General features: G+C 36.3%; 1 protein-coding gene across 3 annotated transcripts in view; it reads left to right on the top strand.

Annotated features, from left to right (window-relative positions):
- The window catches only part of FSTL5 (follistatin like 5), a 402,914-nt gene that overhangs the window by 48,580 nt on the left and 339,283 nt on the right, over positions 1-15,051 (top strand). For 2 of the 3 annotated variants that reach the window (XM_068681111.1, XM_068681110.1), the window contains exon 2: positions 1,202-1,397. The exons of the other annotated variant lie outside the window; for it this stretch is intronic. In XM_068681111.1, coding sequence (XP_068537212.1) covers positions 1,273-1,397 — 125 coding nt within the window. In that variant the 5' untranslated portion in view covers positions 1,202-1,272. The remainder of the gene's footprint in view (positions 1-1,201; positions 1,398-15,051) is intronic. 3 annotated transcript variants of the gene reach the window in all.

Here is a 15,051-nt window from a genome sequence, read left to right as displayed (position 1 = left end):
CAACTAGCCTTACGTTATTATTGCCATGGGTTAGGTGAGACCAAGTGAGTATGTCTATGCTTGCCTTCCCCTCTGAATCATTAGGCATGTCTCAAGTCTTCAACAGGTACAGAAAGAAGAGTACCAGCACTCCCTTGGGTAGGCTGGATTAGGGGATGAAAGAAATGGAGAAATTCTCCATAGCTGTGCTACTAACCCTTGGGAAGTCCCAGAAGGTGACAGCAGCCTTTGGTCCCACTTCTTATTTCAGTTTGGAGCAAGAAGATCTTCAGGGACATCCACTCCTGGTAGCAAACTTTGATCCCTGTCTAGATGGGGATGAATTCAGAGAGACTGTTTCATACTTAGTCTCACTTTCAGAGTCTTTTGATGAAGACCTTTGATATATGAGTGTCCATTAGTGGAAAGTGCATTTAAGATGCCAAAATGTCAATAAATAAATAAAAAATTAATGATGAATTATTAGGGAGGAGAGGAGATGGTACACTTTCAATACCATTTTGAAGGTTGATTTAAAGTAAAAACTGATGTTACAATGTACTTATGGGAAGGAAATAATCCAAACAGAACTGTTGGAAACGGAGTGAGAGAAGTCTGTCAGAGAATGTTTAAGTAGTTGCTGTTAAAGAAATGACACATCTGATTTTTCTTGGGTGCACAGACATTTGTCAAATTTATAGAAGAATAAGCTGTCCAATGACTGAGAAATACCCATGAAAGTTATAAAACACAAAGCCAAGACATAAAAGTCAGGAGACGCATGTACATAAATAAAAAGAAGATGCATGAGAAGCTTTATGTGTAAAGTTTTGAAATGAAAAATGTGAATATTTTTGTCATAATGGTGATAACTTCTTTTCAAGTAAGATATAAAATATTTCTATTAACAGGGGAGTAGTTAAGCTAGAAAAATCTTTCTGTGAGTGGTGTCCAATAAACTCAGAATCCAGGCATGGATCATATTATATTGCCTAAAAAGACTTCCTTCATAGTTGTGTCAGGGAAGGTTATTCTGAATAGTGAATTTATCATATCTCTGGATAGGTAGCAATTTGTGAGCCTGCTATGCTACTGATTATGTAGTCTTCTGATAGGTAAGCCAAATTTTGAACTAAAATACTAGAATGATTTCAAAAAGATTGAAAGAAGTATGTGTGCACATGTAATTTATAGATTTGTATAAATATTTATATGTTTCTAGGGCTGCCAAACCCAGCTGTGCAGTGGAGGAAGGCTGTTGCAGTTGGATGCCACCGAGTGCAACAGGTTGCAATGCTGTGTACGTATCCCCGACAGGCGCGCAGACTGACAACAGTATGCAGCATACAACGCAGGAACACTCAGCGCTCACAGACAACACCAACAGATTCATCCTGCTTTCCCATCAGGCTGATGAGGTACCAGATCTGTTAATTGGAGATATATATATATATATATATATATATATGACATATATACAATGTTTACATTAGCTAGGCCTAGGTCTATTCAGTAGCTGGCCATGGATTCTGCCTTCTTCAGTTGTAAGTAATAAGAAAGACATGCCATATTTATATGAGAAGAGAAGCTTGAGTGAAGCATAGGATATTGCCAATTTCTTCACGTGAGGCTTAACATCACTTTGGAGACCACTGTTACAGAACAGATCAATACTGCAGTGTGCTACAAGCAGGGGTTTCGTGGCCTGTTATGTGTAGAAGGTGAGACTGGACAGTCACAGCGGTCTCTCTGGTTTTAACAGCTGTTACTCAGTCATTTAACAATGCCACATGTAACTCCCTTCCTGTCTCCGAAGTGAAAAGGAAATTCCAGTTTTTGAAACAGAAATGAGAAAGTGACAAAAAAATCGAGTATCAGGTGAGGGCAATATCTTGGCTGTTGCTTACCCACCTCACATAGTATAGAAGTAATGTACCATAAAAGCAACACAAGCTCTGTTTATTGGCAACAAGGGAAACTAACCTTGAATTACAGAAGAGGAAACTATCCCCTCAGCTATAACCACTGAACTGCCTCATGATGGTCTGACATGGTAACAGATTTATTTTAAAACCAACTTTTATCATCAATACACCTTGTGGCACCTTGTCTGTGTCTAGTAAGTAAGGAAAGGAATTTTGCTTCACTTTTCTAGAACTGACTGGAAGTGTGAGAGATGGGAGTCTGTTTTTAAAACAAGCCATCTTGCAGTTCTGCAATCGTACAAACATTCCTGCTTTTGAAACAGTGTTTTGCTATCATCTTCTCAGGAAGGGGTAAATGATTAAAACGTGGTACATTGTACAAAGTATCTAAACAAACTGGACAGTTGATATATGGGCTGAAGTAATACGTTAAAATTGTGTTTAACCAGTGAGCCCTGACAAGACAATGTTTATCCTTTATTATCCTTTATTTATCCAGAGTTACCCTTATCCTTTGTTAGCTTGTTCCTACTAAGAAAAATAATTAGAAATGGGGAAAAGAACAAGAATTATACAATCCCTTCAAATGTGGCAAAACTCTTACATGCCACTCCCCTCATCACCAGCCAAGGTCCTGTACTTTACCTCATATTCAGCAAGGTTACTTGGCTCAGCCTTCTCTAAATAGCACTCAAAACTACATGACCTCTTCTCCCACCTTATGCCCTTCACTTGCCAAACCACCAACTTGCAGAGCATTCCTTCAATCACTGTGCTCTCTCTGAAGAAAAGTCATGCAGGTCATGCGGAAAATTTCTTTCTCAGATAAACTTAAAGTGAACAGCAGACAAATGTATTTATCTGAAAATGCATAGAGCAGGTGAAGGAAACATGGCTGCAAATGTACCTTCTCCCAAACCAGCAGCTTCTAGAAAAAGAATATGAGCCCGAGATCATTCTGTACTTTGAGTTCCTGGCACAGTCTGCAGAAATTCACTTGATGAATAGTTAAACTTAAATCATTTTAAAATTGCAGACAAAGAGTGAAGTTAATGCTTATGAGACACAGAAACATCTCTGTCATACTGCTGCTCTAATTGGAGTGTTTACAAAAGAGAAGGCTTATTGTAATGACAGACTGTGAAGTTAGTCAAATAGCGTCTATTGCTGGTCAATAACAGCCAATTGTGCTGCCTAGTTACTCACCTTTTTTCTAATCTATGGTTGCTAGCAAGGTTTTGCACTTTATCAGTATTTTTGGCAATGCACAAGGACCTGTATCAGTGTGATGCATAATGTCCTTATTGTTTTTCCATCCATTATGTGTTTCAATATATTCTTTGAAGAATATATGTTAGTCATCTGCAAATGCCTATTTGCTTAAAAGGGCGTTTGTTTTTTTTTCTTAGTACAAATGAGTACATGTACTTTGTGTGTTTTGCATATTTCCTGGCTTTCCAAAACAATTCAAAGAAATACAGAAACCCTTACAGCTTTGCCAGCTGACGTTTTTTCATGGATCAAAGTCTTGTAAAAGTCTTGTAATTGCTGAATAACTTTGTCTAGCAATTTACAATTGCCTTTGTGTTTAGCGGACTTAACTGTAGATGCCAAAAGGCTCAAACTTTGTCACCTGGATATAACATCCTTCCAAGAAAATGGAGAAGTAGTGCAGCTTCTTACAGCTCCTTGCTGTGTTCTCTCCCTGAACAAAAGATTATTTCTGTGTGTGTGTGCCTGATTGACTTTTGCAATTCTGATAAAATATACTCAAGATCTCAGAGTCAGTGGTGTTCTTTTTCTGCTGGCTCTTCCAGCTGGGTATGGCATGTATAAAATGTGATGGGCCTCCTATATTTCTGGCTTGTCCAATACAGTCTGGCCCAAAGGTGTAAGCTGCAGCTTTTATGTGCTGGGTGTCTCTGTAATAAAATTTGTGGGTCTATTGGGATAATTTTTCCAGTCTACAGCATTTGTAGCAATTCTTTGAATTCAAGTTTCTTAATGATAGGATGTCATGGTTTTTAAAGTATAAAAAATGTTACATACTGAGGTAAGGGAGGGTTTAATATTTTGTCAATGGGAGCAGTAATCTATGTTGCACAGTACCTGCTGGAGACAAAGTCTGTGGGCAGAATCTTTTGTGTACAGGATAAAACAGGAAAAGGTGAAGACAGAGTCTGGAGGGAAAAAAAGGCATTCATGCAAAGCAATAATTATGTGGAGTAAGATGTAGTTCCAAGGAATGGAGTTAGAGGCTTTTTGGCAAGTGGGAAAGCTGAACCAGGTTCCCTCAGCAATATAGAGGATTCTTCTCTTGTTTGGCATCAATAAAACAAAAAGAGTGAAAAATGTCATGAATGAGCTACAGAAAAGAAAATATGTGAGACTACATGAGAACTAGAATTTCCAGAGAGATGTAGATGGGTCATATTTGGGATTTTACATTATGTACTCTAATGGTTTGCTAGTGTGATTGGCATGACAACTCCTATGTTCTTACTGGAGCAGTAAACACCTGGTTTCTTGTGCTGTCAAAGAAAATGAGTGGTTAAGTCAAGTCAATCTGTGTGTTCATATATTGTAACTGAAAAGGAAAAGTAGGATGTCAGAGCAACATATACCATTATCCCCATACTATGAATAACAAGTATTTGGTGAAGACCAGTGATTTACTATTATACAGTTATTTTGAGAAATAATGTTTACTAAAAAGCCACGTGTTTATTAGCATTTGTGATTGCCACAGTTTACCATTAATAAAAGCTTTTCTTCTGCCTATATCAATATATTTTAAATAAGGAAATGATGAAGAAGAGAAGAAAAATGTGTTAGAGAGGTGGCATGCATGAGATTGGGATAATACTACTGAACAGATTTTGTTGCTTAACTAGAGTTAGAGGTATTTCGTCTTGAGATCTGTTTATGTAGTGTAACCGGTGTTATATGACATCCTCTGTGAGACTCCAAAGATGACGTAAATTGTAGATAGAATACAATAATAATTGTGTGCACTTAACTCATTTATTTAGAAACATATGGGAATTAAAACCTAAGAATGTGAATTCTTAATCTAGATTACTTATTGTAGGCGTGTCTGTCTAGTTTCTGAAGTTATTGAAAGAGTCTGTAAGAAAAGGGCAGCAAACTGTTAGGATCAAAGATCACTTTTAATTTTTCAAAAAATACTGTGAAGCTATCACTTGCATTAATAAAAATTAGATTTTACATTAATATGCTAGGCAAATATTTAACTGATGTGCTTAAATTAGCGTAATGCCCGCAGAAAACACCTGAATGGGTAGTTCTTAACACTGAACAAAACACTGAAGAATGTTTTTTCTAAAATCCTTCAAGCTGCCACTAGATGGTGATATTAACTTTTAAACAGGCTGAATTTAGTCAGCTACGTTACTGTTCTCGTTAAGAGCAATACAGAAAACACATTTTGGGTTCATACATATAGTTTAGAAGCAATAATATCCACCAAATACTATGTAAAATTGGAAATAGAAAAACTAACTATTTTTTTTTTAAATTTCAAAATCGGTTTTAGAGCCATTTCTGAGTAAAGATCATTCAACCATATCCCATCCTTCTTATGCCCTTCTTTAAAATGCATTCTGCCTTGTGTACATTAGTGAGGACATGAGTGTCATGTAGCTACCATTTTGTACTTCAGCATTAAAAAGCACAATGCTAGTCATTTTCTGGGACATTTCAGAAAGCTACAAAGTCGTTGGAACAGAAATTCATGGACATGCTTTGTTCAAGTATCATTTGTGCAGCTCAGTGCAATAGATTTTGCTTTGCAGATTCAAACTGGAATATTTGACACTGAGAAAAGCATGCAGCTTCATGGAAACACACTTCATATGTAACATGAGCTACACTTTATAAATTCTGTTCTGTAAAATGTCTAATGAAGCAGTAAAGTACACACATACATTTTTGCTGAAAAAGCACTACTTAATAGTTTCGAGTTCCAAGGATAGTTAGGAAAAAAAGTATTTCACTGATTTTACTGCTATCATCAAAGCAGCAACAAATTCCATTAATTTTGCAGCAGACAGAATTTTACCTCTGAAGCTTAAAGCATTCTTTGGGTCCTAAACAACATGTGCTTTGAAAGTAGACCAACTATTCCATGCTCTTTTTCTTCCCTCCATCCCCTTTGTTCATCCCAGACTCTAAAGGCTATACAATTCCCTCTGTTAGTGACAATTAATCTTATGTATGCACATCCTCATGATGTCCCTGAGCTCTGAAACCCTCCATCAGGGTTGCTTCTGTTCCTGCTAATAAACAGGTATTAACGTGCAACTCAATTGATGTCATTGACTCTTCAATCTCTTAAACTTATTTTCCTTAACTGAAAAGTTTATCAAAGTTCTTCATCTTAGTAGACTATTACATTGTGTATTTAAGACTTGGTGAATTCAAGGTGAAAGTCTTGTCAAAATTACTGACAGCAAGATGTAACTCACTTGGGTATATTCAGTGGCTGCTTCAAGTTACCTATGCAGTCAAGAATGAAGAGAAGTTGTCTTGTAACCAAGGTGACAAAAAGTGCTCTACACTAGATATTTCCATGTGACAGATCGACAAGACTGTTTTCTATCAGATGTAAAAACTGAAATCTTGGATAAAACTTTCCAGTTAATGCATTTAAGACAGAGGGAATTTTCTCTCTGGGAAAAAGTGAGACTTGTTCGAGTGTTGAAATTATCTATAACTATAAATTGGTATCTGTGGAGATTTAAAACTGTGAGAGTCAGCTAATTAATATCTATCTGATAAGAGGACTACATATCTATGACGTTCAAGATTTGCTATCTCCTACTATGAATAAAACCATTTTGTTTTCTAATTATATGTTGAAAGTACCGTTCCTCTGGGGTAGTGCTCCCAGTAGCTTTACACTTCCAAAACTCATTATCATAATCATCATCCCTGACTAAATCTGCTTGTAATCAGATGGGGTTCATCATTCAGTTCTCTCCTATGAAAAAGTCTCACATGTCTGGGAAAGTTTCAGAGTTACAAATTTTAGTTTGTAATTCTGTTAGTATTTTAGTTTGGAAAACAGTGTGCTTTTTGAGAGAATAGACCAATTGTCTTTGCTTGCTATGTTTTGATTCATGTTGTGGAGAGTTTTCTGAACACTTGATCGGGATTCCTCTCAGACAGAAGAGGTGCTGTCCCTGGAGTATTCTCAATGCACGTCAGCCACCAACAGGCGTTTGCTCCATTGAACCGGAGAGGAGTTATTGAAGTAACCTACACAGTTCATACAGTGTGGACAGTGAGTTCTAAGCCCAGCTGTTCAGATTTGCAGATCTTCTCTTGATTTTCCGTGATAGCATTGCCTATATGTAGTGTCTCATCCTACCAAAATACAAAGATTTTTGCATGTTTTTAAAATCTCATATTTTTCCAGCCATAACAACTCTCTTAAACTTGCAGGACAGATCAATGGGAGCTGTGTGGGCACAATTAAAATCTCAATGGCTAAAAAAAAAAATAATCCTATTAGCCAATGAAGTGTATATTCAAATGTATAGTTGGGGTTTTGGAAGGGTTAGGTGCTATATTCATAGTCACTTATTTAAATTATGAAAGCTATTAGAGAGGACCAGATGTCCCACTGAGATGATTTTGCTCCCAGTATTTTTCCTGTAGGTACTATAAGAAGTTAATTATTCTGGCTTCAAAATAGTGAAGTCAGCTTGGAAGAGGACAAGTTTTCAATAAACATGCCAAAAATTACCTCTTTTGTAAGTGCTGTTTTTTAGAATTGGCTGAGGAAGTATTATTTGTTTATTGCTTTGTAAGAAAGCAGCTAACTAGTTTGTCAAGATTATTGACCCATGAGAAAACAGCACTTGTTATAGAAACAAAACCACTGTCCAAGCTTTAGATAACTTGATGTGAACACTGTTCACAATTCACATTACTGAAAATTATTTATGCCAATAAATATGCTGGCATGCATCTATTTCATTTTTCAAGCCCAGCTCTGTACAGGTTGTGGGAGTTCTCATGTCAGTATTTCACCATGAAAAGCAAAGAAAGGGCCAAACTATGTTCTCCAAATACCTTTTTATTTTTAATACAATATTCCTGTAGTTTTGGATAGCTTACTATATGAAACATCACAATCTTAACTGCCTTTTAATTACTTCCTTGAAAGACATCTGAATAGAAAAATCTGAACAACAGTGTGTATATGCCTGGTTTCTTCCTTCCCTAGGTTTCTTTATTTCTCTTTTGTTCCATCATGATCATGTTGCAAGTGTTTGCATAAATGCAAATATTTTTTCATATAGAATATCTGATGATGGTGACTCCACCGCTGCCCAGGGAAGTGGTGGAGTCACCATCCCTGGAAGTCTTTAAAAGACGTTTAGATGTAGAGCTTAGGGATATGGTTTAGTGGGGACTGTTAGCTGTGAGGTTGGACTCGAAGATCTTGAGGTCTCTTCCAACCTAGAAATTCTGTGATTCTGTGATCTCATTTCTGCACTTTAATAATAGCCAACTTGTGCTTTTACGCAGAATTGATTTTTTTTTTTTTTTTTTTATTAGTGAGTCAACGCAAGATTTTGCAAGTTAGCATTTCTTTGCTTATTCAACCTGCAGGACTTCTTGGAAACATCAGCACTTAAGATCATCAGGTGATGGGTATGAAAGATTCTCTTTTGCCCTAAAATGTGTCCCAGTATGTTCCTATTGATGCAGAAGGACAATTGCTTTTTCTCTTTTATAGTGCTGGAAAGCTGATTATATGACCATGAATGGTGCTGTTGATGGATGTTTTGCACTGTGTGCTCTTCCCTTACTGTTAGAAAAATGTTTTGCCAGAACCATAAAGGCTGAGAACTGGTTATTTGTTTTAATAAGAGAAGAATCTGCTAACTTTGTGATCACAGAAGCCATTAATAATCAGACAGGCTTCTTTTACTTAACAACAAAACCCAAGAACAAAACCAAACTTTTCCTGTTAACTTTATTTATCATGCCTTATGGAGTTTATTTCTCAGTTGACATCTACTATTTATTATTTAAGAGATATAAGGAAAGCAAAGAGAGATGTTTTCAGAAAAGATCAGAGGAAGGAGAGGCAGAGCTGCAGAAAGGAACTGGCCTAATCTTGCCTATTACCATAACGGCAAGAGTTACGGAGAGGAATTATTCAGAATCTTGCTGAATAAATGAGAAGTAATGCTATCTGTATAGATCATAATTCAAGCATCGCCTGCTCCAGTTGCTTAGCAAAAATGAAAAATCAACTACCTCTGGTTAGCACTTGAAATTTGTATACACATTGGGATCTACATTGTTAAGCTTTCCTCCAAAATCATAAGAAATACCTGAATTATTGAAAATACAAGATTATAACTTAAATGTACATATAATTTAAACATCATTGCTTGAGTCAAATGAAGCCCAAAATGGGAAAAAAAACAGGGAGGAAAGGTCCATTAACTTCAATAAATGTTTGCTGTGAAACATGTCAAACCTCAAATGTATGGAAGTAGGGAACAATACTGAAGTTCAATAGGATGAAAGACAAAAAATAAATAAATCTTAAATTAAGCTTGTAAATGCTGGTGTGTTACATCGGCACTTAAGATGTGCAACTAATCCAGCAAGTGGTTTACATGTGTAAATTCAACACTGATGTTGGTAAATTTAAGTAAGTTGAGTTCTACAGAATGTCATTTCATATTTTACACGGTGCTGCATAATAGTTGTCCAGCTGTAAAATGCTTTTTACCCACAATAGGAAATTTTGCAGACTGGCATGTAAGACATTTTCAGGTCTTTCTGCCTGGTGAAGATTATACCTCGTGGAAAGGCAGCACATTAAAAAATTTCTATTGTGTGAGCAACATATAACTGAAAGGCAAGAGGAAATGTAGAAGTAGCATAATGGATTATAACACGCACTCAGAGAAATAGAGAGAATGATTATCTAGTGAATGTTGCAAATTACATTGCCATAATACCTGACATATTTTGAAAAACTGTGCTCTATTTGCAAAGAAGCAAAAATGGGTGTGATTATAATGTGGCCTGATGAGCCTTCACCAGGCACAGGATGAAATTTAGAGAAATAGAACTTGTGTGATTTTGACGCAGACAGCCCCATTTCACAGAGGGAACGGTGATAGTAAGTCTCTATAAAAAGCCTAGCACACAAGAGACATACTAACTTTACATCAGGAAAAGGCATCTGTGGCATGCGCAGCTTAAATCTTTGTGGGAAACCACAAAGAATCACAGTGATCACATCTTGACAGGACCTAGACGTTTCTGCATTTGTGTAGTTGCTGATGGATGAACAGTGAAGGGAGGAAAAGAATGTGAACCAGGACTTTTTAAGCTACAGTATGCGACTGTATCATAAATCAGAGAAAATAAGCATATTCATTTAATAGTGACTTGGAACACTAAGTATTGCAGTTCTGTAGTTTTGTACAATCTGCTTCTGGAGACATATGAATAACAGAAAGGCTTCCAGTAGGCCTCCAAAAGGCTCAAGATCATGCTTTAAAACAAATGTTTTTGCTTCTCTATTGCCTTGAAGTTTACATGGTTATTCTGCAGTCACTGAAAGAATGTGGCACTGATGGGAAAATTACTGTTTTGTAATATAAAGTTTGCCTTAATTTTATTAGGTGCATACAATAAATACAGTAGGAAATCAGTTTTCTCCACAATGGAAAATTAATTTCTCATATTTTAGAAGAAAATCAAATTTTTAATTTTATTTTTTAAATTTGATTTTTGTTTCACAAACAGTAAAATTCCTTTCTACTTGTACTTTAAAACTATTGTTCTTGTCTGTGATAACTCCCTTCATTGTTTGAAGTCATTTCCTTACTGGCTGATGAGTCTTGCCTAAGCTTGTTTGAGGTAATAGTTATTACTGAGCTACAAAGAGCAGATTAAGGGAGAAAACCAGTGAAAGTCAAGTCCTAATTGTCATAAGACCACAACCATTACAATTAACTTATTTCTATCTCTGTATTTCTTTGCTCTTTGTATAAAAAATGGGTGCTATTATTTTTTCTTTTATCTTTTTGGTAGTATGTTAGTTTCTCTCTTCTCTTTAAGAAGAGATCCCCATCTGATACCTGTTTTTAAATAGTGGTATCTTCATATTTGCAATTATTGTGATGATTGTTGTTTCACAGATCGTCAGTGTTTGTAGAGATAGACTTTTACACTAAAAATTATAGGCTCTGACTTGGTCTTAGGGACCAAGTGAAAATGAAATTCCAGTTTGAGGTGAGAGTCATCACTGTCACCATCAGCAAGTATGGTACAGCGTTTGTGATGGTATGCTTGGAGGCATGCACCAGAGTTAGAACTTGTTAACAACTCACTGTCTCTTGGGTAAGATGAACAAAAGTTTGTTCCACAGCAAGAATGTTCTTAAAATGTGAAGCTTAACTTCACAGATTTGCTTAAGCTGTGAAGACTGAAGGTTGCAAGCTGCAGCTGAGGGTCTGATACCAACTGAATGTGAACTACCTCAGTCCTTGGACTTTGTCTCATATCTTGTGTTATGAAACCCATATGTATCAGTCTTGTTATCAGTATCACTTTTAGTACTACGGCCATACCATGTGCAGTTGTTAATTACTTGTGCTCTAAAACCAGTCCAAGTCATTTCTGGAATTAGCAGCTATCATTTCAGTACCTGTTGACAACTAGTATTGTTAGTTTGTACAGAAACGTGAGCATACATAACGGGTAAATACGAAGCAGGAAACAATAGGATTTAACAGAAACAACTGGAAAATTAGTAATGTCATACAGAAAACCATGAATATTACAAAGCTTTCTTTATTATTGTTATTTTTGCTATGTAAAATATGTTTCCAGCAGCCTTTCATAACCCTTATATTTCCTCAAACAATTAACTGTTGGAATTCATAATATGGATTATCCAAATGGCCGTGCTGTTGTTGCTCAGGAAAATTCATGCAAGTTGCCATTTACATGTGCTATAAAGGTATGCAAGTGGTGTGTCTTGTTGATCATTGACTTCTTCAGCAACTGCAGAACACACTTGAAAAGTATTCCAACATAAATGTAGCTACTGTGTCTAAAAGCTTTTTAAAAGCCATATAAAGCTACTTGAGGCAGAAATAACAGTATTCTCTTCACCAGCAGTGGGAACAGAATGTGCAGTCACCAGCAATATTGTAATAACCGAATTTCTTTTTGAGAACTTCACTAGATTAATTTCTCATGCTGTGTCAATCACACTGCTTTACCTGAGCTTTTGGGAAGTGAGTGGCACAGATGGATTTTGTGATATGTCAAAAAATCTTGCTAAGATTTTGGATATTCTGTTTAATATGTAGATATATCAAAAAGACAACGGTAATCTGATGTGTCACATAAGTATAAGCATAATCCTAATACAGAAATGTAGTGATATTTTCCTGAATAGGCGCAAGCTATACAGGAACACTGTTCTGCTGCCATAAGTGTGTCCTTTTCTAACTGGGGACTGCTGACAATAAATAAAATGTCTAAATGTAGCTATTTGGGGGAGAAAAAAAAAAAAAGGTTGTAGCAGGATGAGCTATTCAGCTATTCTTACTACAGTAGGAGTATATGTTGCTTTTAGATTTTCTTCTGCTTTTTTGTCCAAAAGACCATTGTGAAGTGTGCTGAAAGATTTGGATGTGGGGTGGGTGGAAGTGCTCCTCTATGTGTAAGTAAAGAATGTGACAGCACAGCATTGTTATCTGAGTACTTTTGGGAGTTGCATGGATTATTATGTATCCATTTGGAATTTGAATCTTTTACATCACTCTGAAGCAGAAAAGCAGTATGGAGGAATGAACTTTCAGTGACATTCCCAAGTTAAATGAGAGTTATTAATATGGCCACATGCTTGCGCATGTTACTTGAACATGAAAACAACAGCACCTGGCTTAGCCATGCATCAAAAAAGTGTAATGAACTGCATTTATAGCTTGGCTTAAGGTTTGTCCGACACAAGTAGGATGAGAAGAGATTGGGATAGATGCGAAAATACTTGGCTTGTATTTATTCTTCTCTGATAAAATCTTGAAGTGTCACTTTGTCACTATCCTTCGGCTATCTAATCTGTAAGTGTGTAATTATAGATAGCCAACAAATGTTGAGCTGTTCTACTACTATAAATGAATATTTGGGTATATCCTAATGCGATAGATCCAGTGAATACACGTGACACATTTAAATTAGGGCATTCATTACAGAAGAAATTATAAACTTTGTTTATGACATTGAATATTTAAACAAAGCTTGTTCTTATTCTCTCAGGTCTTTCACATTTCAATAGCGTAAATTAAAAAAAGAAAATCTAAAGGGATGGAAAAGGAGGAGTAAAATTCTGTTGGCAGATGGGGTAGGAAAGGAGCGTGGAGCAGCTGGAGAGTACTTAGAATATGACAGTCCTTTTCTGTATTTCTTTTTTGTTGCTGCTCCGGGAGTAGAAGAGAAAGCCAGCTTCAATATATGTCCTATCAAATAAGTATCTACATAAATTACAGATGTGACTCTTGCTAGGGCATGTTTTTATCTCTGCCACAGACATCTTTAGTTTAAGATGTTTGTCATTCTGGTGTGCACTCTGTTTTGTCTATTCTCTACTGCAGTGCCAAGCAAACACCTTAGCTCCACTGTCTGTATTTTAGCATCTGCTGTGTCTTTGCATGCAACGGTATTCTCCTTCATGTCTGACTGCCTCACCACTGTCAAAATTGTGCTGGGTAATCAGGAGGAAATTTCTTATTGCAGGCCCCTATAGACCTCTACCTAGAAAAGTATTTGTCTTATTCTTTTCTTCCTAGTTCTAGTAACATATATATTTTTTTTTCTCCAATCAGTAAATATCTTCTTCAACTAACGTCTCTTCCAGAACCAAGAGGATTTGATGATTAAGGGTTTTTAGACAGCTCCACTTACCCTGGCTACTGATATTTCTGAGCTTTCTTGGATTTGCCTGAAAAAAACAAGCAATATCACAAGCAGAACTGACTTGCTACAGTCTCTTCAAATTCACCAAGCACTTGATCCAGATATGTGTGTAGCTATGTTGACAAGCTTTTTCCCTTTATTCCTTTTTCTTCCTCCCTTTCCCTTCTTCCCTGCTTTCTTTTCTAAATTGCTATTTCATTAGTATATCTCAATTTTGTTATTTACAATTCTCCAGTTTTATAGATGAGAAAAATGAAGTGCAGAAAAAGGGAGTTGCTTGCCTACTGTCACTGAAGGCCAGTTCAAATTTAATTTTCCTCTGTAAAGATTGATTCTTTACAGAGAATCTCCTGTTCTCCCTGTCATGATGATATAGATGGTGGTGGAGAAGAAAAAAAGCTGATTTTAACTTTGTAGAAAATTATCAGAGCATGCTGGTAACCATGTTTGTGTTCCTGAAGACTTCTGAGCATGTTCTTGTGCTGATTATTTTTTGTCAACTCATTGGTAATGACCCCGTTCTTCTAATTCATTATTAAAGAAAGACAATTTAGTCTTCGCCTGAGCTTTACGCCTAATTGTGTAGAAATATCATGTAGCCAGTATTACATATTTTTATTTCTTTACATTACAATGCATCAACCAAAGGCACATAATCACAGGCAAGGGTATTTCATGTATTTGGAATATTTTTAATCATCTGCAAACATTTGTAGGCAATAAATAAATTTGTAGGCAATAAATAAATAAATACTTGTATGAGCTGGTTTAATACCTTTTCTAATTCAAGTACTTTACTACTGCTTTTAACTGTCTTGGTAACCTTCAATTAAATGCTATTAGAGGCTAAGGTACCACTTTTCTGGCAGTTGCCTTATAGGAGCAAGATCTTGTTGAAGCAATTTTCCTGTTTTTATAGATTGGTCATGAGGTATGCAGTTCTTTCTTTTTCAGAAAAGGAAATAAAAGATGCTGCTACTGTATCAGATCAAGGCAAGCCAGACTCCGAGGTAATGGGACACAGACTGAGGAAGGAATGTTTGATTTGAGCCCAGCTGTTACTGAAAATTAAGCCTGAGTGACACTGCCTGGATCACTAAGAAATGTAGCTTCTGTTGGGTTCTGAGGGAGTCAGTGATGCTTATTAAATGAGTTA

This window comes from Anas acuta, chromosome 4, assembly GCF_963932015.1.
Source record: "Anas acuta chromosome 4, bAnaAcu1.1, whole genome shotgun sequence".
In the NCBI taxonomy this organism is placed as follows: domain Eukaryota; kingdom Metazoa; phylum Chordata; class Aves; order Anseriformes; family Anatidae; genus Anas; species Anas acuta.
Note: the sequence above shows the minus strand (reverse complement) of the source record. Positions and strands in the feature narration are given on the sequence as shown.